This window comes from Ursus maritimus, unplaced genomic scaffold (assembly GCF_017311325.1).
Source record: "Ursus maritimus isolate PB19 unplaced genomic scaffold, ASM1731132v1 scaffold_27, whole genome shotgun sequence".
Taxonomy (NCBI): Eukaryota; Metazoa; Chordata; class Mammalia; order Carnivora; family Ursidae; genus Ursus; species Ursus maritimus.
In genome coordinates this window covers 36634712-36656476 of record NW_024425230.1, presented here as the reverse complement: position 1 = coordinate 36656476, position 21765 = coordinate 36634712, and the positions used below count along the sequence as shown (strand labels likewise).

The window sequence follows — 21765 nt, the reverse complement described above, 5'->3', positions numbered from 1 at the left end:
AGGAGCCTGGAGTCAGTTTCTTTTAATGGAAAAGTTACGTTGGGATCTTTGGCAAGGGACATCTGTCTCCTTAAGCCTTGATTTCTGTATCTGTAAAATGGGACTGCTCTGTCAAATATTATTAGGGGGTGATTGAAAATGAGAGACCAAGAACCAGGACCCATAAGCTTTTCCCATGACTGCTCCTTTTTCTTTTCCTTTTGCTGTCTCTTCCCCACCCCCACCCCCGACTTTCTTGAGTATAACCCCTATACCTTTTGCTGTGGCTTTTGTGACATCCTGTTTTAAAAATGTTGACCATTTCTTAGAATGGCAAGTACTAATGAAAACCAAATTCTGAAAAAGAGAAATGGATTCTGAACGCTCCCAGTATTGTCTCATTTAATTGTTAGCATTTGCGAGCCTTTCGGGTCAGGAGACGAACATTGAATTTGCAGAAAGGGGTGCGTAAAGGTAGAAGATGAAAGCATTTCGTAGCTAAGGAATCTCGGGAGGGAAGAAGAGAAATTCAATTGCACTTGGACTTGGTGGCCTGGGTTGTAAGAAGTGGAGCGAGAAAAGTAGCTGCTTGTCAGGACCTGGCCCACGTGCTCCGAAAGTTCCCTGGTTGAACTCCGTTGTTAGGCAGCAGGAGGTAGGAAGCGGCCTCTGGTTCCGGTTCAGCAAGTTTCTGCATGCGGGACAGTGCCCCGGAGCGGAGGAGGACGCGCTCACTCACCCGGAGCAGAGAAGCCTTCTCTCTCCCAACCGGACATCAGGGATTTGTCAATCCCAAGTCCGATCCTGTTCCCAGATAAAGCTTGTTACGTCTATAATGTGAGTGACCCTCTTCCCCAACCACGGCCTTAAAAATACCGAGAGGTGATCGGCCTGTAACACCGTTGGTTCCGGGCGTACGGCTTGCTGATCTGGTGGGTGTATCTGTTGGGAAACGATCACCGCAGTAAGTTGAGCTAATATTCATCGCCACGTGATTACATTTATTTTTCTTGTGATGAAAACTTTTAAGATGTCCTGGCAGGGGCGCCTGGCTGGCTCGGTCATGCAAGTCCTGATCCTGGAGTTGTGAGTTTGAGCCCTAGGTTGGGTGGAGAAGAGTTCTTTAAAAAAAAAAAAAAAGATGTAGTCTCTTAGCAACTTTCAAATGTACGATCCAGTATAGTCAACTACAGTCACCATGTTGTACGTTACATCCCAGGAGTATTTACCTTATAACTGATGTTTGTACCTTCTGACCACGATCACCGGCACCTGAATAATGGCCTTGCTGAAACTTTGGAGTACCGCTCACCATCTGCCCTGTCATCTAGGCTCTGAGAACACGAGCCCGAGCACTGCTGTAGCCTCTGCGGTTAGCTCCGTGCGTCATCTTGGCGGACGCGCCCCTGACTCGGGGCCTCTGCGCTTGTCATCTGTACACGGGGGTGGACGGTGCTTGCTTCTCGCCATTGCTGAGGGTCAAGGAGGACTGTGCATTTAAAAGGCCCGGCATAGGAGGTCCTCGATGACCCAGAGCTGGTTGTGGTGTCTCCCCAGGCCCATCCCCCCACCCTAGCCTTGCAGCTACATCCCTTCTCCTTGGCTGGGGGAAGGCCGCGAGGGGGGAAGCTGTGCTCCTGGGGAAGGTTGGGTGGGAGAAGGAGGTTACAGTGCGTGGCTAATTGAAGGGTTTGGGCTTTTCTCTGAATGTTAATTATCTTTGCTGTTTAATTGGCTCCCTGAGGTCATGGCTGAGGTAACTGGAGGTGGCTCTGTGGAGACCATGATTTGACATACCCGGGTCGGCCACCTTTCCCTTCTGTTTCTTCACCTTTAGAGAAGGGTTAAGAGGGATCTACCAGGGTTGCTCAGAAGAGGTCATTTGAGGCCTAAAGTTACCATTTAAAAATCTCATTTGCCTTTGTTTCTTTAACCTTTCACTCACTTATCCAGAGTCATCTCACTTTTGGATTTAGCCTTTGTCACACACCAGCCGGAGTCTGGCTTCCAGGTGTCACCCAGCTTGCTTCTCTGGGGCCCTCATTTCTTTTCTCCTCCTTCTGTTTCCCCTGTGCTGCGCATTCCCTCCCCTGCTCCCCTGACCCTCTCTCCTTCATGCCCCATCTCCTTCCATCTTGCGCCCCTGCCCCACCCCCATAGGGAATGCAACTTCCTGTGATATTCTTCTCTGTCAAACAAAATGAGGTTACTCGAATATAGGACCCTTTGGGGGGCTGACGCTCACCTTGCTTCATCTGCCTGCGGAGGACCTTGCCCCCTAGTCAGGCTGACGTTGAGCCTGGCTGGTTGGAAGCATTCAGAGTTGGGAGCATTGCCCTTACCATTATACCCACATGCACTCGTTCTTGTCACTTTTCATGTTCTGTCTCCCCTGGTGATGATGGCCTTGAGGACATGGACAGGAACTGGGTCCTTTTTACTTGTCGCTCAGCTGTAAGTGTTTATAGAGTAAAAAAAATGATCCACCGAATTACTTAATCCAAACCCTTTGTTTTACAGGGGTAGATAATGCCCAGAAATTAAGTTAAAATCATGTGCTTTTGGGGGAAGAATCAGAAGGCTTTGCACAGTGGTTATTACTGGGGCAGAAAAAAGGAGAGAAGAAAATGCTTCATCCACTTAGTTTTTTCATAAAACCTCCTTGTTTGTTTTTGGAGAAGGAGGGCTTACCCGTCCTCATTGTTGCAGGGGCTGAGCAGGGTTGGGGCCACAAACCTTCGCCTCTCAAAAGTTCCCTGGGGAAGCTTGTCAGTCAGCCTGGAGACCCCGTGGATGCTGGATGCTTCCTTCACAATGCAGCCTAGCCCACCAGGTTCTGGGGCTCCTCCCAGCCTCGCCCTCTTGATATTGGGGGGGTGAGAAAGGGAACCCAAGGCCTGGAAGAGGCCTCGGGAAGTAGAGGGGGCCTGGGCCTGTGATTTGAACAGTGGCTGAGGTTGCAGCTGGGAAAGCTGTGGGAGGGAGCCCGATGAAACCAGCCTCCCAGGGCTCTAGGAGGGTGAGTGGGAAAGGCGCACGTTTCACCTGCAGGCGTCAGCACAGTTAGAGGGGCAGCCTGAGCTCAGGGAGGTGGCCCCGGGGGGCCTGGTCGCAGCAGGAAGCTGGAGAGGTGAGGTGGGAGCAGTGGCAGGCTTGGAAAGGCAGGCCGAGAGGCAGGCGCTGTCCCACCTGAGGAGGAAGACAGCACAGGACAGAGGACGGAGGGCAGGGACTGTGGAGAGCAAAGGTGGGATGCCGAGAGGCGGAGAAAGCAATCTGTGTGGACTTGTGCGACATGGACCTCTTCTGCCCCCGGAGAAGAGCCTTGACTGGCCTAGGGCCGCCGGGGGAGGCACGGCCGGCCTGGTGGCTCAGCGCCTTGCTCCGGAGTTGAGTGATCTAGAGGCCCAGGTCTGCAAGCAGCTTCTCGTCAGCCCTTCCAGGTCACCGGGTGTGGCCGTGTGCCGTGCGTGTGGCTCCCCGGGTGTGCCTCCCCCCAGTCTCTGCAGACTCCCAGGCGGTGTTGTTCCCCAGCGGTGGGGGAGGCCGGAGCTGACAGCCAGGGATGGAGGAAAGCGGTGTTATGTAAGTTTGGAGAAGAGGCTTGCTTGCTGTGTGAATGGAAGGATCCAAGCAGTGACCGAGGCCGGGCGGCCCCTCCCGCGCAGCGGCTGCAGCCTGCAGACCAGCCTCCGAGCCGGCAGAGGAAGGAGCACCGGGTGCGGGGCGCCTGGGTGGCTCAGTCGGTTAAGCGTCTGCCTTCCTTCACTCCAGTCGTGGTCCTGGGGTCCTGGGATCCGGCTCCCTGCTCGGCGGGGAGCCTGCTTCTCCCTCTCCCTCTGCTGCTCCCCCTGCTTGTGCTCTCTGTCTCTCTCAAATAAATAAAATCTTAAAAAAAAAAAAAAAGAGAGAGAATGAAAACCCGGGTGGGAGTGGAGGGGTGGGGGCTGCTCTCTGTCGCGGAGGGAGGAAGCAGGGGTCTGGTGCTGTGAACGGCTCATCAGCTCATCGTGGGGGGCGGCCTGTGAAAGGATCCTTTGTCGCTGTGTGCCGTGTGCTGTGTAAATGCCCACCCCGCACCAGGTCGGTCCTGGGCACCATCGGGTGAGGTCACGAGCGCCAGGACTGCTACCGCCGCATCACGGACAGGCGGGCCGGCGCTAGGGCAGCAGAGGGACGGGCTCAAGGCTGCAGGTGGCCGGGCGGGGATCTGAACACAGGTCTCTTAGGCGGGGCTGCTCATTTGTTTGAAAACAGGGCCTAACCTGCCTTGGGCACATTCGGGGGCTGAGAGAGCCCCCAGCTTGGTGGTCCAGGTGCAGGGGAGAAGGGCCGGAGCCTTCGGTGGCACGTGTGAAAAGCGGTTGGTGTTGGAGTGGCCCGCGTGTGCTCTCCCCACGGCACCTCCCTCGAGCAGCGTCTCGCAGCCAGCTGTCACCAGCTCTGGCCTGCCGCCTGCTGTCCCCGGCTGCATCCTGAACACTAACCTCTGGGTTCAGGCGTCTGTCCTCTGTTTGAGGAGGGCCACAGCCCTGTGTGGATGGGGACCAGTCGCTCCTCAGCTGGAAGTATTTGTCGGAGCCTGTCCTAATTCTGGGTGTGGGGAAGAAACTGAAGACAAGTCAGTCCCCGACGACCTGAAGTTGACGATCTCCCCATGTGTCTGAAGTGAGTCCACAGGAGGCTGCATGGCCGGAAGTGGCTGAGGGGAGCAGAGTTGGGTCATGTGGGAGGGGGGTGGGTGGGAAGAGGACAGGCCTAGGTATCAGAGAAGGTCTGACTTCTAGTTCCAGCTGCACCCAGTTTTGCTGTGTGACCTGGGACAAGTTCCTAGCCCGTTCTGGACCTGAGACTGAAGGGGAGGAACCAGATTCCCTCTCAGGTTACTTCTGATGTCTGTGTGTAGGAGACACAGGGAGGGCGCCAAGGGGTTGGGAAAGGTCTCGTGTCTGGTGCCATGATGAGGGATGGGTCTTGGGGAGACCACACCAGTGGCTCTGAGTGCGCGTGTGTGTACACGGTGAGTTCAGAGCCGTTCCTTCGCAAGGGTTTTGGAGCCCCTAGTGTGTGCCCGTTCCCGTCCTGGCTCCAGGCTTACAGTGGGGAGGCTGAGCAGGGTGCGTATGACTTGACCCAGCCTCGGGAATGAGGGCTGAGGAGGGCGGGGCAAGGGAAAGATTTATTAGGATACAAGAGGGTTGTTTTTTTTTTTCCTTTTTCCACTTTACCCTTGGAAAGATACTTACATAGACGTGTTAGAATCTCTTTAAGGATGAATACAAGCATATATCATTTTATTGTGCTTTGCAAATATTGCATTTTTTGCAAATTGACATTTGCATCGGTCCTTTGTCAAGCAAGTCTGTACCATTTTTCCAGCAGCATTTGCTCACTTCATGTCTCTGGGTCACATTTTGGTAATTCTTGAATTTTTCATTATCATATTTGTCATGGTCTGTGATCAGTGAATATGCCTTGCCGGAAGCTTAGGTAATAGTTAGCATTTTTTAGCAATAAAGTATTTTTAAACTCAGGTATGTACATCTTTTTTTTTAGACATAATGCTGCTGTATACTTAATGGACTACCGTCTAGTGTAAGCATAACTTAAAAAAAATATTTGAGAGAGAGAGTGAGAAGAGCAGAGGGGTGGGGAGCAGAAGGAGCGGGAGAAGCAGACTCCCTGCTGAGCAGGGATTTCCACCACCGCCCCCCCACCCCCGACTCGGGGCTCGATTCCAGGACCCTGTGATCATGACCTGAGCTGAAGTCAGCTGCTTAACCAAGTGAGCCACCCAGGTGCCCCAACATAACTTTTATATGCACCAGGAAACCCCCCAAAATTCATTTGATTCTCTTTATTGTGATACTTTCTTACGGTGGTCTGGACCCGAACCTGCCAGATCTCTGAGGTGTGCTTGTAAAAGCATTCATCTGAGAGTACTGAAAGGAAAAACGATAAAATGGGGGTATGATTCTAGTCATTTTGGCTTATGGGGATTTGGTTTTTTCCTCTAATTCTCTAGATATTCTATAATAGTGTCTCTCTTATTTCTGTCAAAGACTGCCTGTCTGGTTTATGCTTTGCCCCTGGGTATGGCCTGCTTATTTAGTGGGTCTCATTGCTGATGTCTGCCCACAAAACCCTGGCCTGGGAACTTTTACAAGTCCCAGCCTCATTTCCCCACCTGTAAATGAGAACAACTTGACCCTGCTTTGCTCACTTTACAGGGGAAATGGGGAAGAAAAACATTTGGAAGTTCACCTCCCTCTGCAAAGGGAAGGGCCAGTGACCTGCTGGTGATGGGGGCAGCCGGGTGGGAAGTAGGGAGGGTCTGAGTGCAGGGAAAGGGTCGGGGCTGGTTCTGGGGGCACTAACGCGCCTGGGCCCCACAGGGCAGCGAGGGGCTCTTCTGGACTGACAGCCGGCTGCCACTCAGGAGGCTGTTTGGGAAATGACTTCTGAGAAAGTCCATCATGAGGCAGCTCCCAGTCTCTGCCACACATACTCAGAAAACCCACATGCTCTGTGCTTGGTATCACAGTCAAGAATCGAAGTTCGTGCCCCCATCCCAGCTCTTTAGTCTTTGGTCTGTAGCCTCAGCAAGCATACAGGTCTTATTGTGTTTTTCTTCCTCCCTTATGATCCAACCATAGATACTCGGTCTTGCCAGTAAGGGTGACTGAAGCAACAGAGTTTGAAATCGATTATTTATGGTAACTGACCACCTCCTGTGGGTCATGTGTTCAAGTCTCAAGGAGTGGAAATCCACTGACTTTCTGTCCTGCTTGTACCACAGGTTGGCATTTCCTCTCCTGACCATCCTTTCCTGAACCCTGAACAAGGGGGAATAAGGGACCTTGGTGTCCAGTGTTTGCAAGCCAGGGGCTGGCTATGCGATGGCTCCAGGTCCTTGGACTCACGGTCAGGGCTGGTCTGTCTGGATGGTGTTGGCCCTTCCCCTGCCCCAGTCCACCTGTGTCAACTCCCACGTTTTCTGTGTTCTCTCCCCTGCAGATGTCAAGCCTTCCAACATCCTCGTGAACTCCCGTGGGGAGATCAAGCTCTGTGACTTTGGGGTCAGTGGGCAGCTCATCGACTCCATGGCCAACTCCTTCGTGGGCACAAGGTCCTACATGTCGGTATGAGCAGCGGGTTCCATTTCTCATGCATCTTGCCTGGTGGGTGGCTTCCCCCGTGGAGCCAGAACCTGAGCTGGGCGATGGGGTGGAGGAGGAAGAAATGAGGGAGGAGGCATCACCGTCCCTCCCTGAGAACGTGGCAGCATCAGCATATTCTCCTCTCGCCCCCATGCCACGAGCTTCGCGGGGGCAGGCCACGGGTGGCGGTGGGGGGTCGTCTCAGTTGTCCCTTGGTGCCTGGCATCTGGTAGGTGCCCGGGGAGTGCTTGGTGAGTAGGCTGATGTTTGGTTGACCGAATGGGTGGGTGAATGGCTGGTGTGCTCCAGAGAAGGATTCAGAGAGGGGGAAATGGGACTCTGGGTGAGTGCCGGCGTAGAGGGGCGTTAGGGTGAGTGGGGACCTCCATGGAGGTGGCAGTGAGCGCAGGCACGGATCAATCCGAGGGGCAGACGCAGAGGCTGGGGCATCCCAGCTCCCAGGGTATTTTCTGCGTTCTCTTCCACATCCTTGAGTGATGGCATTTGTTCTCTGTGGGTGCCCCGGGAAGTGCGGGTGATTGCTCGCTCCCGTTCTAGAGATGAGGAAAGCCGGATGCAGAGCCTGGATTGAAAGCCAGGTCTCCTTGCCAATTAGTCCCCTTTGCTCAGCACGTCCTCACTTGCCTCTTGGGTCCAATTTGACAGCTCCTTCCGGCCTCCATGTGTGGAAGTTCATGCCCACATCCTCCTTCCTTCTTGCCCGCCCCCTGCCCCCACCTGGACAGCCACTGTCAGCGTGACTCGCCCGGTGCCGGCCCACATTTCCACCCCCTCCACTCCTGTGGCACACGGTCTTTAAGAAACATGAAACCGGTGGGCCCTTCAGCTTCTTCCCTAAGTGTCTGAGAGCCGAGCAGCTAGCATTCTGGGCCACTCACCTGCCCACAGCAAAGTTCACAATCAGTCAACAGGCCCTGGGACCTCTTGATCCAGGGTAAGTGGTTTGGGTTTTTGTGGTTATGTGGTCAGTTCCAAAATGGTCCAGTGTCGGAGTTAGTGAAAAATCCTATGGGAGATATTAATGATGTCCAAAAAAACCCGTACAGTGGTCAGAATGAAGATTTTTTTTGTAGAGTTCTTGAAATACATGTGCTATTTCAGTTAACGCTGGGTAAGAATAATGCTTTGTACTGTGTACTTTTCCCTGACTCTTCCTGCCAGTAACAGCCGTATTTGTGTAGCATGCTGCAACATCTAACGTACATTTCCATTCGGTGTCACCTCCTCAGTGACCCCCGTAAGGAGAGCAGCTGTTTTGTGACGTCCGTATTGTCGTCATCATCACCCTCATCAGCTTCACTTCGTAGGCTCGGGATCGTGTAGTTTACAAGTCGCAGAATTGGGACTTGAACTCAGGTCTCCTGACCCTGGATCCTTTGCCTTTTCTACTGTTCATGTTGTCCAAGGACAGTCAGTGAGTCCATGGGGGATGCTGGTCTTAGAGCTCACCTTTCCCGACTCTCAAGGCCGGTGCTCTTTGTACCCACTGCACACTTCATTCATGACCCACGTTCCAGGAACCGCGTGTTTCAGACCCAGATGACAGGGTGAGCCTCGCAGGCTGGGCTTTGAACCAGCTTCCCTGCTCGTGCAAGGCAGTGACGAGGCTGGGCAAAGCGGGGGGCAGAGCCGGAGCCACGGTTGAAGCGGCAGCCGCGGTGCAGGCGGGGCGGGCGGGGGGCTGTTGGTTGAGGGCAGTGAGGAGGCGTGGGTCAGGGCCACAGGAGCCAGCTAGGATTTGGTGAGCACAGTAGTTGGAGGCAGGTCAGAAACCAAATTAAAGCAGTTAGCGCAGGTTCCAAAGCAGATGAAATGCATCAGCAGATCCAGGGCCAGGGCCAGGGCCAAGACCAAGCAGGGCAGCCCACTCCCTGCCGTGCAGACAAGCCTCAAAGGGGCAGGCAGTCCGGAGGCGTCCCCCGGAGCCTCCGTGGGGACTCGCCTCTCCCTCTGCTGCGTGGGCCCGGATTCGCTCACAGGTGACCAGAACTGCGTCTGTCTCTCCCGCAGCCAGAAAGACTCCAGGGGACTCATTACTCGGTGCAGTCGGACATCTGGAGCATGGGGCTCTCTCTGGTTGAGATGGCGGTGGGGAGGTATCCCATCCCTCCTCCAGATGCCAAGGAGCTGGAGCTGATGTTTGGGTGCCAAGTGGAGGGAGATGCGGCTGAGACGCCACCCAGACCAAGGACCCCCGGAAGGCCCCTCAGCTGTGAGTGGCCTGTGCTTGGACTGGGGGCAGGGGGGCGGGGTCCCTTACTCCTGTGGGTTTCTGGAGGGCTGTTTCTCTGCACATTGTCTCAAGACTGCCTGTCTCTGGATGCCAGGCTGGGGCCAGGGCGGGAAGCAGAGCAGGGGTCCCAGGTGGGTGTTACCTTACGTTACTGCCAGCATCTTCTCACCCTTCGTTGAGTGCTGGCTGCGTTCCTGGTGCGGCATTTGGTACTTTGTATGCAGTATCTGATTTTTAAAAATGATGACATCTTTTTTTTTTTTTTTTAGGTAGTTTTTTGTGTTTTTTTTTTTTTGTGAGGTAAACTTCCCACAACATAAGATGCACACTTTAAAGTGTACATTTCAGTGGATTTAGTATATTCTTCCATGTTGTGTGACCATCACCACTGTGTAATTCCAGAACATGTCCGTCACCCTAAAAGAAGCCTCACCTCCATGAGCAATCACTCCCATCTCCCCCCACCCCAGCCCCTGGCAGCTGCTAATCTACTTTGCGTCTCCACGGACTTGCCGAGTATTATCTGATTTTAATAGCGGTCGTGTGTGAGCACTGTTACAATCTCTGTGTTAGATGCGAGGACACGTGTCAGGACTGCACACCGTAAGTGGCCAAGTCTGAGTCCTGGGTACCGGGCGCTGTGCAGCACAGCCTGCCTCTCTGATCATGCGTACTGAGCCGTAAACCTGGTACTTGGAGGAAGATCCTGGCCCAGCCACCGTCTTCTGATGTACTTCCTGCCGGGACATGTGTGACCAGGAGGACCTGGTGTCTGTCCCTGGGAGGCCCTCATGGGAGAGGGCCTGTATGAAGGGAGACACAGCGGATGGTAGTGGGTCACTGGAGGGACTGTGGCTGTGGTCCCTGAGGCTGCCCTGGGACTCTGGAAGATAAAAGGAAGAAACCCAAGCTCAGGGAGATTTAAAACCGGGTCCTTGACTGACTTCGTTACTACCTCATTTACCCCCTCTCAGTGTAAGGAAGAGAAGGGCAGACATAACGATTACCCATCTCCACTGTACCAAATTCACTACTAAGCTGTCAGTGGGTTTGCCTGAGGTCGCAGGCCTTGGCGGCGGCAGAGCCCACACTCCTACCCTGGCTGCCCAACTCTGTGGCCTTGGCTGGTCCCCTCTGTGGTCAGCCTGATCTGTGGCTCTCGTGTCTCTGCTTATCATCCACGACCCTGTTCCGGTCCCCAGGACCCCTGCTCCAATCCCTAGTCTCACATTGGCCAATAACTTCCTGTTTTCTGAGATGTGTTTTTTCTTCATCTGTAGCTTACGGAATGGACAGCCGGCCTCCCATGGCGATTTTTGAGTTGCTGGATTACATAGTCAACGAGGTAAGTACTGCATGGCTTCCCTGACCTTGGAATGTGCTTCTATTAGGGAAAGTCAATTTGATTGGGATACCTGAGTTGGTTGCACAGTGGGGCTTTTGGGGCCCCGAGGGGATTCTTGTAGGGCGTCCTGCTGTTGGAATGGAGTGGTTGGCTGAGAGGCTCCAGGTGTCCCTTCCCCAGGGAACATCCTTGGGTGGCTCTGAGTTTCTCTCCCTTTCTCAGTCAGGAGCCTCCAGGGTGCCCATTCCATTCTTTCTGCTTCATTCACCAGGCCTTTCTTGTGCGCTTCCCGTGGGCTACGTGCGCACTGCTGGGGTCACTGTAGGGATGAGGTGGGGGCCACCGATGGAAAAACAGAAGTCCCTAGTAGTGAAGATTGTTAGCTTCATATGGGAGGCAAGGCAAATACATACATACGTAGGGTAGGGTTTTCCCTTGTAAGTGCCATTAAAAACCAGATGTTAAAAAAAAAAAAGTGTAGCAATAGTATGGAAAATATTCACTATAGACGTGTGAAAAACAGTACAAAGTACTATGTATACTGTGATTGATTCTTTAAAAAATCTTTATAAAATATGTGTGTGCATATAAAGTCTGAAAGTAGTATGAAACAGTGGTTCTGTCAGGGTGATGCAGTTTCTTTTGGCTCCTTGCTGCTGGCTGACTTTGATGCAAGGAGCACACATGATTTGTGTGACACATACACCAGTATGTTTAAACGAAGAGGATCGAGGAAGAGAGCGACCAGCCTTCCAGTCTGGGATCGAGGGGGTGGGAAGCGGCGGACTCCAGCAGTGCGGTGGCACAGAGGAGGGTGGGGCAGGGCTTCGGGATGGGACGTTCGGTGGCCGGGCCCGCACGGGTAGCACGGGTAGCAGGTGAGAAGGGACCGGCTCTGTGAGGTTGGGGACACTGCTGGGGTACCCGGTAAAAGGCATGGTCCTGTGCTCTTCTTCCTCAAGAGACTGGCAGAATAACTTTTCCTACTTCGCTCTAAAACCATACCTCAAAGGGTCCCCTTGTCCCTTACAAACTCAACAGGCACAATCCTGCTTCACCCCAGCAGTTAATACGTCACTGACCAGGGAGGTTAACGGACCTCTCCTTACCGTCCAGCTTTATGCTAAGCACCCTGGGACATGGAACAGAGGTTCAGGATGTGATCTCAGCTGCTGAAGGACTCAAGGAAGGCGGAGGGCCTTGCATCTGTGCTGGTCAGGACGGCCACCCTCTGCTGCTGGGGCCTGAGCTGGGTGGTGCTGGGGGTGGGGTGGGGAGGGAAACATGTCACGGGAGATGGCCTGGCTCAGTAAGCCGCTGCCGGTCCCCTGCTGTGCCCTGCTTGCCTCTGGGGGCCCAGCTGGCTTCGTTACCCCCCTCACAGGTGAGGAAGCTCAGGCTCCAGGTAGCTCAGGTCCTTCCCACCTAGTGCTCTTCCTTCTTTACCACCCACAGTGCCAGCCCCCAGCCCCCCAGAACGCTGAGCTGCGTGGTGGCAGGTGCGGGCACCTCGCAGGCCCCGCTTTGCCCGGCCCCCATCCTACTCAGGACTAGCGTGGCCTCGGGGGACCAAGCTGTCCGTCTCTACCCTTGAACGTTCCCTTTATTCCCCTCAGCAGCAGCGACGGCCTTCAGGGTGGGCCTGCGGGCTGGGTTTTAGTCCCTCAGGTCAGTTGGCCCTGCTGTTCTGCTAAGGCCTTCGGGGTGAGGGGGGAGGCAGTCTCGGATCACCTGTTGATCCGGGCTACCCATCAGCGCAGCGACATCCCGGGCACGGTCTGGGAGCCCGCACACGAGGAAGCGGCACTCAGCCCTGGCACAGGTCCCACAGAGGCGGAGCGCACGAGCCAGGTGTTCCAGGGCCCTGTCCTGTGTAACCCTGCGTGACCGCCACTGCGTACCCTGGGGAAAGGAGAGCTGTTGCCCTTGCCCGTGTCCTCGCGCTGGTGCCTGCACATGGCTGCATTCCTGGGGTGAACGGCCAGACAAGATCCAGCCTTCTGTCACCTGTTTTATTAACCTTGCTCCACTTCTTCAGGGCTCAGACAAGGGTACATGTTTTATTACTATTTAGGTAGCTTGTGACATGCAAGGGCGCTGTGGGCCTGGGCTGTGCCTGGGGGTCTGCACAGCTCCCTAGCTGCTGCCGCTCGGAATCGCTGGGGAGTCCTCGCCACACTCCAAGGCTTACAGTTGGGAGTATCGGCGGGAAAGGGTCCCGGAGATCGTGCGGCCCTCCTCATCTCAGAGAAGGACAAACTGAGGTTCACAGAGAAACAGTGATTTGTTTAGTCACTAGACGAGTGGGTGGTAGAACACTAATTGGGCCCCAGTTCTAAGTGTGCTTTGTGAGACCAGTGGTTCCAGCCGGAAGACCCCGCAGGCAGCCCCTGCCTCCCTGTACCTGGAGAAGGGCAGCGCTGCCCAGAGGCCTGCAGGGGAGGGAGTTTGTGGGGACTATGGGTGGAGAAGGAAGCCAGGCCTTTCTTATGTCTTGACATGTATTTGCAGCCTCCTCCAAAACTGCCCAGTGGAGTTTTCAGTCTGGAATTTCAAGATTTTGTGAATAAATGGTAAGTCCACTCCTTGCCCTCGGGAACAGTACGCTGGTTTTGTCAGCCTCCCCATCCAGTCTTGGGGAGCAGAGCTCTGCCCTTTTCCTCGCACTTCCAGAGTGCCATGACTTCGGGGACTGGTCGGACTACAGCTGTGGGTAAAAGTTGCTGCTTTTGGCACCTGCTCTGCAGGGACTGGCATGTTGCTTTCTGGACTTCGTTGAATTCGGCAAGCACTTGCTAAGCTGCAGGCGTGCCGGCGTGCTCGAACAGGAAGGCGGAGAAGGCGCGCGCAGTGCTCAGAACCTGCGGGCTGTGGGGAGGGCGGGCACATGGTCTGAGTGATTTGAGCGGGAACCAGTGCCCGGCAGTCTCTCTCATATTTTCTTTCAGCTTAATAAAAAACCCCGCAGAGAGAGCAGATCTGAAGCAACTCATGGTAAGTCCACTGATGTCCAATTTGTACACATCCTTCTGTGAGTCACCTGCCCAGGACTCCCTGAGCCCATTCCCTGCTCCGCCTTGACCCCTGTGCTCCCGCTGCCCCTGGGGCTGCAGGATCCCACACGGCAGCCTCCTGTGTCCACGCAGCAGTGTGAAGGCCGAGCGGAGGGCAGGACGTCCATCCGTTCCTTTGTTCCTCCTAGTGACGCCGTGAGGCACTGAGGGCAGAGCTCCCAGCCCCAGCCCCGGCGGAAGAGCGCAGGCTCAGGGCGGCCAGTGAGGAGCTGAGGCCTCACAGCTGGGGAAGCGAGCAGAGCAGGCTTTCGTGGCGGCAGCTGGCCCCTTCCGTGCGCCCCGACTGCTGCCCCAGCACACGCTCCAGGAGCTCCTTCCAAGCGAAGCTCTGGACCCAGGATTCTTGACCTTTCCTTTTGGTTTTTAACACCGCTTTCTCTCCGTTTCCCTGCACGCAGGTTCATGCCTTCATCAAGAGATCGGACGGGGAAGAAGTGGATTTTGCAGGTTGGCTCTGCTCCACCATCGGCCTTAACCAGCCCAGCACACCGACCCACGCAGCCGGCGTCTAAGTATGTGGGAAGCAGCGAAGCGCGAGTCCCCTGCCCAGTGGTGTGCCATGTCGCTTCCGGGCCTCTTGCCCGTGCCTGTCTCTGTTCAGACGTGCATCTCACCTGTGACAGAGGATGAAGAACACAGCATGTGCCAAAATTCTATTTGTGTCGTTTTTAATATCACTGTCTTTATTCTTCCTGTTCTCTCCCTAAGTGGATCGGCTTTGTGCTTGGGGCTCTTTTGGTGTACGTCGATCACCACACGTGCAGCGTTGAACTACATGAAACCTGGGGGGCCGTGGGTAGTCATTCTTACTTACTGAAAATCGCACTGCTCTTCCCTCACCGTGACTGGCTAGCTGCCTGTATTTTCGGGGTTCTCTGACACTTGGTGGTACTGCATTCTTGCCAGGCGCACCTTCTGTTTGAGTGGGAAGGGGCCTTGGAAGATCTTGACAGGCAGTGCATGTGAAGCATGCTTTGCTGCTATGAAAAAGAACATCGGAAAGTATATATCATGTTATTTTATTATATATTTTTGCTTTTGGTGTAGAATGAAGCAATTTCTATCAAAATCCAGCCAGAGCCCTTCACTGCCATGATAGCCAGGGCTTCACCAGTCTGTCTACTGTGATGATCTGTAGACTTCTGGTTGTATTTCTATATTTATTTTTAAATATATTATGTGGGATATTTAGTGGTTTATGTCTCTTTAAGTTTGAATTAGTGTTTCTAAAATGGTGGTTACTCTGAATGTTACAAATGGATCAAGGCATTAAAATGTATGAGATTTATCTTTCCCCAAATCCAAGTACTGCTGTTATTGTAAACAAGTGTGTATAGTGCCTGAAAATTGTACGAAAATCCTTTTAACCATTTCAATCCAGATGTTTAACAAAGCTAATCTCTTATTCTAATAAATATACTATCAAGTTAAAAGGATGGAAAAAATGCGTCTCCTTTTGTGGTAGGATTTTCATGGTCTCTGATACACATACACAAGGAAGTCCAGTGAGTTCGCCAAGCCTTACTGTGAGGGCACAGGCGGAGACGGGGAGGAGGCTGGAAGGCAGATGCCACACCGAGGACAAGCCCGGTGCTCTGGACTACTGGATCTTCCCATGATTCCAAGTTCTGGACTCTGTCCAACTCTTCTCTCCACTCGTGTGAATCTTCCAGCTACCTTTCCTGTGGACCTGTGACTAGATCCCATCTCTTCCTGCCATTTCTACCCAGGGAAAAAACAGGAGCCGAGGTGGGGTTGGGGCATCACCGGTGTGCTCCCAGGGGCACCTGACTGGTGTGGGAGCCTCCGCCCAGTCCCATGCTGCTTTGCTCAGCGGTCTCCCCTCTTTCACCAGTGACTTCTTTCCACTTTTCTGGAGAGGAGTGGACCTGGTGCTGGCTTTGTCCTGCCTGTGAGGTAGCAGGGAAGTCACAGAAAACAGAGCCACATCCCAACTGACCACTGATGCCTTTTCTGACCAAGTGACTTTTGGAACTTCAGGGTACACCTGATGCAGCCCGGTTGGCACCTCTTCCCTCATTTTCTTCGAGAGGGCGAGTTATAGAAAACCAAAAAAAACCCATCTTTAGAAACAAAAGGCCTATTTTGTTTTCAAACTGAAAACGGCGCCTGGGTAAATCTCCTGAGGAGGGAGCCCCGCCCTGGACCTACGAGGGCTTGTGATACAGCCAGGATTTTAGATTTTAAAACCGCTGAGTGCTACATATACTGCTGCCTCAGCCAGTCCATTTTTTCTTGCCGGGAGGCTAACCTACACGTCTCAACATCCATTCAGATCGAGGTTTAAGATTCACACCCTGTGTCTTTTGCTAATGGAGAGGATATGACCGAGAAGTTCTCACTAAAATGCGCAAACTGCATCTTAGGAGGAAGGTGTAACCTAGAGTCTGATACCTGGATCTGAATGCTTTCATGTTCAGTGTCTCTTGAGGGGTGTTTTAAATTCTCTATTTACATCCAAAAGTGTGTTACATTTTGAGAGTCAAAAAGGTTTTTTCCTAGTAATTTTTACCAAGAATGATCTTGTTCTCAAGAATGATGTTACCTGCCTCGGTCTTGTTTTGAGTTCCTTATGTCAAATCCCTTCTTAGACTTCCTCTTGCTGAGACACCACCACAAGCTGGATTTTTACAGGATACCCTGTAAGCACCCCACGACTACCTGTGAAAGTGCTGGGGCGGGTAGGAATACTGTCATCTTACCCACAGGACTGAGAGGTGCAAAGAGTTAAGGCAAGCAGCCAGTTAGTGGTAGAGCTAGACTTCAGAGCCAACTTTTCTAGCTCTCAAAAACCCACGCTCTTATTTTAAATAAAACCCCCAAGTGTATAGCTCGATTGCTTTTCATTGCAAAAGCAACTTTCTCACTGTTTTCCAAGAAGCATGCCCATTTAAACTGCTATTTCATTTAAGAGTAGCTCAAAATAACTTTAATGAAATTCTGATTAATAAATATACTCACGTTCTTTTCTGGAACAGTTACAGAAGTAGTTCTGCTTGAGGAGGGTCTTTGTGTTTGGTCTGGCTTTTCTGTTGCTTGGGTAGGGCAAATTACTTTTATAAAATTAAGCAACTACTTAACTGTATATTCACTGGAAGAGGACAGTACGCAGAAGTGAATCTCAATTCTAAGTACCAAGTTTTAACAACCGTTATTCCGTAACTGTCATTATTACAAAACCCCCATCTCCCAGGCACAGTGATTTAATGGCACCTTTCCTTTCTAAGTCCAGAAATGGGTTTTAAACCATCCTGCTGTATTTTTTGCTCCAGGGGACGAACTGACCGTTTTCTGTTACTATCTGGAGACCAGGAAGCTGCACGACAGCTCTTACCTGCACCTTTTTCCTAAGTACATCGTACCACGGTGCTGTCTGAACCTCCGCGTGGGCGCAGCCCACCAGTATCCTCACCGCTCCACCGAGAGGTGGCAGCAGCTTGTGCTCTCAGGTGGCCCTCCGTGCTCCTCACTTGTCATCTTTCTCTCCTAGACCGTGGCCTTGCTCTGCTCACAACGGTTCAATGGCATGCAGACAGCCTTTAATTGGTGTTCTTAAAAGAGGCATTGTTGACTGGAAAGGCTGGCCTGTATTTAAACTCTGCTCTTTGTGCAAATGTCAGACTTTCTCAATAGCATTTTAGAGGAAATTTTCTGTTTTGAGTAAAACTACTAAATCTGAGCAGAATACAGTCACAGCACCACCCATATTGCCCAATGCTAAGACACTGCATCTCTGCTTTTCCATGTCACAAATTTTTGTTAAAGCGCTCTGAAACTTGAGTTCTTGACGGAACCGTTTTCACAACTACACATCCTAAAGTTCTTGCTTCCTTCTAAAGCAGGCTGGGGGCCCATGGAAAGAAAATAGTTTTGAAGAGACGAAGTTCCTGAGATGTAGAAATAATTCCTATAACTAAGCTTGGCTCCTCCTTACCCCGCTTCAGGGGTCTGATTCTTCTTCTTCTTCCTCCTCCTCCTCTTCGGGCACACGGCTCCTCGTGCTCAACTCCAGTGCAGTCTGGTTGATTGACGCTTCGTTGTCGACATGCACCAACATCTGCTTTAGGCAAGGACATTCGGGATTAGTAGGAAAGACACTGGCCTCCAACCAAATTCTTAAATATGTTTTAAAATCAAATCTCAATTGCATCTTCATCCCCAATATTTATCATCAGGAGGTAAGGCCACTTCCTGTTTCTCCAATTTCTACCCTGACCCCTTTACCCCCACCCTCCCATCGTCAAAACGGGAGGAGTGTAAATGCCCTAGATCTGACAGGACGTCACCTCGCCTACAAACATGGCTCATACATCAGAATTACGCCGGCCTAGATATGCTACTTTCAGATGGTTTGAAATGGCTTAAATACATCTGGGAGAAGAAGTGCTCACATACGGTGTATTTAGAAGAATATTGTACTAGTTTACTTAAGGGCATTAGTAGGAGAAGGAGCTGTTGAGGACTGGAACTCACTTTTCAACACTAAGCTTTGCAGCTGAAGCTACACTCTGTTAAATCCCAGGCTTGCTTACTCATGAAGCAGTGGAAGTTTTGACAAATGCCTGCAAAGCTCTCCCGCGCTCCCTGGGTTCACTGGAGCAACTACAGAGGTCAGATGACTAGAATGGTGCAGGCAATACAACAGCATCTGATTGATAAAGTGTGACCAGCTGGTAGAAAGGTGGCTGCTCCCTGTCTAAAACAGTGATTTTTTTTTTTTTTTTAAGATTTTACTTATTTATTTGACAGAGATAGAGACAGCCAGCGAGAGAGGGAACACAAGCAGGGGGAGTGGGAGAGGAANCGATGCGGGGCGTGATCCCAGGATCCTGAGATCAGGACCTGAGCTGAAACCAAGAGATGGGCACTTAACCGACTTCGCCACCCAGGCGCCCCTTGAATTTTTTTTTTTTTTTTAACAGATCGTTGCCTTTCTTCCATTCCCCACTAGGAAGCAGTAGAGAGCTGTCTTCTCTTCTCTCTGCATATCAGCAGTCATCAAGGTCCCTACTCCTTCCCTTGTAACTAGCTTATTTACCCACCACACTGAACTTTCTTCAAAGTTCAGCTGTTTTCTTTTTTTTTTTTTTTTTTTTTTTTAAAGATTTTATTTATTTATTTGACAGAGAGAGACAGCCAGCGAGAGAGGGAACACAGCAGGGGGAGTGGGAGAGGAAGAAGCAGGCTCATAGCAGAGGAGCCTGATGTGGGACTCGATCCCGGTACGCCAGGATCACGCCCTGAGCCGAAGGCAGATGCTTTAACGACTGCGCTACCCAGGCGCCCCTATACTAGAATATTCTTACAACCAATTCCCTGAATCCTCTGGGCATGATAATGTAATTCACAAAAATTTTTGGCCTCCAGGAAGTATCAGAGCAGAATGCATTTTGCATTCTCTCCCTAGGCCCACATTTGATTCAACTTACATCATGTGACTGTTCAGGTGCAGGCTGAGAAGAGGGCATCTCATCCCCTCTCCTAGAACTAATCATTGATTGGAGGGCTAATTCCTCAACCTAGAAAAGAAGAGGTGAGGACACTTACTATTTCACTGGGCTACCGACACGGGTAAAATTTGCTGAGCATGCTGTCAAAGGCTGGCACCATGAGGAGAAGGGAAAACAGTGTCACCTCTGTGCAGCTCTAGAGGGAAGGGTGGGGCTCTTAATCTTTACCCACATTTTAAGGAAGGGAGCCAAGAAAACCTCCAGCCCCTTTCCCCTGGGTGTACAGGTGTCTCAGCTGAGCCAAGACTTTCATTCCCGTAGACACAGCAGATCTGGGTAGAAAAGCCAATTGTGCCCTTAAAGAAGCAAGGTGTCTTCTGATTCCACAGAGGGCCAATTCCCGAGACTACAGATTTCTACGCAGTAATGAGAAAGTGAAGGCAAGGAGAACGGAAAGTGGAAGTGTTTCCTGGAGCATAAAGGGACTGAGGCTTTAGAGGTCGTTGTCGTCATCATACGCAACACACACCCACTGGGCACTCGTACAGGTACTGGGGATACAAGAACATGAATAAGTGCAGGCCATTACAACCGTCCTCAGGAAAATACTATTTTGATATGTCACAGCCGTACAGTGCTTTTCAGTTTACAAAAGGTCTTCATAACCTGCATCTCAACCTCATTTGCACTTAAAGATCCTGAAAAAGAGTTCTAAGTCGCCCTTATCAGGATCCTCTCACTGGGGCTAAAGAGAGTGGATTAGGGACAGGTATGGGAAAGGGCCCTGGAGCACCTAAATCTCGTCCAGGCCGCGGAGTCCGTGACAGCTGCCAGAAGAAAAGTTATTGGGAACCCTGCGACAAGCCTCTTTCCTCAGGGCCTCGCTTTCTTTCTTTGCACAACGGATCCACGAGTCTCTTCCGGCTTAGCAACACTGGAGCTGTTTCAAGCGCCGAAAGAAGCTAGTAAATGGTGGCTAGCACGTGCTGAAGGAGCCAGGGAGGAAGGGGCCCGGGCAGGGAGAGCCTAGGCCAGCCTCAGGGAGGTCGCACCTGCTCAGCGCGTGGTGGGCGGGGCACCTGCATTTACGGGTGTTGGCCGTGTGGCGGTGGCCTTGCCCCACGTACAGATCGCTGGACCCCAGCCTAGCCCTGCAGGTTCAAGACTCTGAGAGAAGTGGGCCCGCAGAATCAAACACGCTCCCCAGGTGCTTGTCAACCACCAGGTGGACGCCGCCGACGCCTACGGTTCGCGGGGCGGCGGAGTGGAGGGGCGGCGGAGGCGGGGGGGAAGCGGGGTCACCTTGAGCCGGTTCAGCTGGTCGTGCAAGGCCGCCTTCAACCGCAGCAGCGTCTCCTCCTCCTTTCGCAGCTCCTGAAGCCGGCTCAGCATGGCGCCTCCTCCTGCCCGCCGTCGCGCCGGGCGCTCGGTAATGACGTCACGAGCGCCGCGTTCCCGGAAACGGAGCCGCGGGCTGGGCGGGGCTGGCGCCACGTGGGCCACGGCGCTTCCGGCCGGCGTCGGCACTCTCGCTGGCCCCTTCGCGGTGGCCCTGCTTTACCCACCGCAGTCCCGGGTTTTTAACGAGAAAACCCGAGTCCCGTGATCATCAGGAATCTAAAGCACAGGGCGTGAAGCCATAAAGAACTTGGGGGGTAAAAATGGTCAAGTACCCAGTTTCAAACGCTTCTTTTGAGTACTCCCAAGCATCGAACTTTAAATTTTAGTTTTTGCAACAAGTGGCTCTTTTTAACTCCACAAAACCTGCAGATCCACGAGGGCAGAGACCAACGCAGGAGCATCTAGCACAGAGGCGCACGAGGCCTGTTGATTTTTGCAGGCAAGGATTCCTGGTCACATGAAAGTGGTTCCCAAGCAGCTGTGCAAGTTACAGCAGGAAAATAACGCAGTGCTAACAAATTCAATTGGGACGCGGTGCCTTTAAGTGCTAAGGGACAGAGATCTCTATCTGCAGATCAGAGCATACACCACCCGGATGTGGATAATATCAAAGGAAACAAACCAGATACAAAACAAACCCTGACAAGAGACAAAACAGCCTGGGACAGGTCAACCCTTAAGGTGGTTAAGACACGCTGACAAAACAGGGTAGGAAAAAACCCTCCATGTCCTTTTGGGTACACTTCTCTGCAATATAGTGAACATATCCCTCCCTTTACTAAATCTGCGAAAACCCAAGTAGTTCTGAAAAATGCTTCTGACACTTCCATACTATGGGTCAAAATAACGAGGGTAGCATTTCCTCTAACTGTACTCTTATCACATTAAGTTCTAATAGGCACCTTTGTAGAGTAACCAGCAATTTATTGCAGTCCCTCAAAAATATAGATTCTGCCCTCTTGTGGTACTGGGAAAAAAAACCCCTCTTATGTAATTTGCCTATTTTCCAAGGTGCATTTTTTGTCTTTGGAAGGAGGAGTGACGAGAGAGCGCTAGCCTGCAACAGAGTACAGGATGGAAG

General features: G+C 52.2%; 2 protein-coding genes and 1 long non-coding RNA gene across 5 annotated transcripts in view; 1 reads left to right on the top strand and 2 right to left on the bottom strand.

Moving 5' to 3' along the window:
* The window catches only part of MAP2K1 (mitogen-activated protein kinase kinase 1), a 75646-nt gene extending 60398 nt beyond the window's left edge, over nt 1-15248 (top strand). The window contains exons 6-11 of the mRNA XM_008708559.2: nt 6997-7121; nt 9171-9372; nt 10674-10738; nt 13250-13311; nt 13687-13732; nt 14211-15248. Coding sequence (XP_008706781.1) covers nt 6997-7121; nt 9171-9372; nt 10674-10738; nt 13250-13311; nt 13687-13732; nt 14211-14324 — 614 coding nt within the window. The 3' untranslated portion in view covers nt 14325-15248. The remainder of the gene's footprint in view (nt 1-6996; nt 7122-9170; nt 9373-10673; nt 10739-13249; nt 13312-13686; nt 13733-14210) is intronic.
* On the bottom strand, nt 9624-13829 carry LOC103679063. Its single transcript, XR_572830.2, has 2 exons — nt 10809-13829; nt 9624-10276 (listed from the first exon to the last, which is right to left on the bottom strand). It is a non-coding gene; the product is annotated as an uncharacterized LOC103679063 (long non-coding RNA).
* SNAPC5 (small nuclear RNA activating complex polypeptide 5) lies at nt 14286-20736 on the bottom strand. 3 transcript variants are annotated; one of them, XR_005838146.1, is made up of 5 exons: nt 20586-20736; nt 19263-19352; nt 17768-17890; nt 16795-16868; nt 14338-14426 (listed from the first exon to the last, which is right to left on the bottom strand). XR_005838146.1 is itself a non-coding variant. In XM_040643077.1 (4 exons), the coding sequence occupies exons 1-3, from the start codon at nt 20673-20675 to the stop codon at nt 17774-17776; spliced, it is 297 nt and encodes a 98-aa protein (XP_040499011.1). In that variant the 5' UTR covers nt 20676-20735; the 3' UTR covers nt 14286-14426; nt 17768-17773. The 3 variants fall into 3 exon arrangements, 2 of the variants coding, with proteins under 2 accessions (XP_040499011.1, XP_040499012.1); XM_040643077.1 differs by lacking the exon at nt 16795-16868 and having other exon boundaries at nt 14286-14426; nt 20586-20735; XM_040643078.1 differs by lacking the exons at nt 16795-16868; nt 19263-19352 and having other exon boundaries at nt 14286-14426; nt 20586-20719.
* Between the last annotated feature and the right edge of the window lie 1029 nt (nt 20737-21765).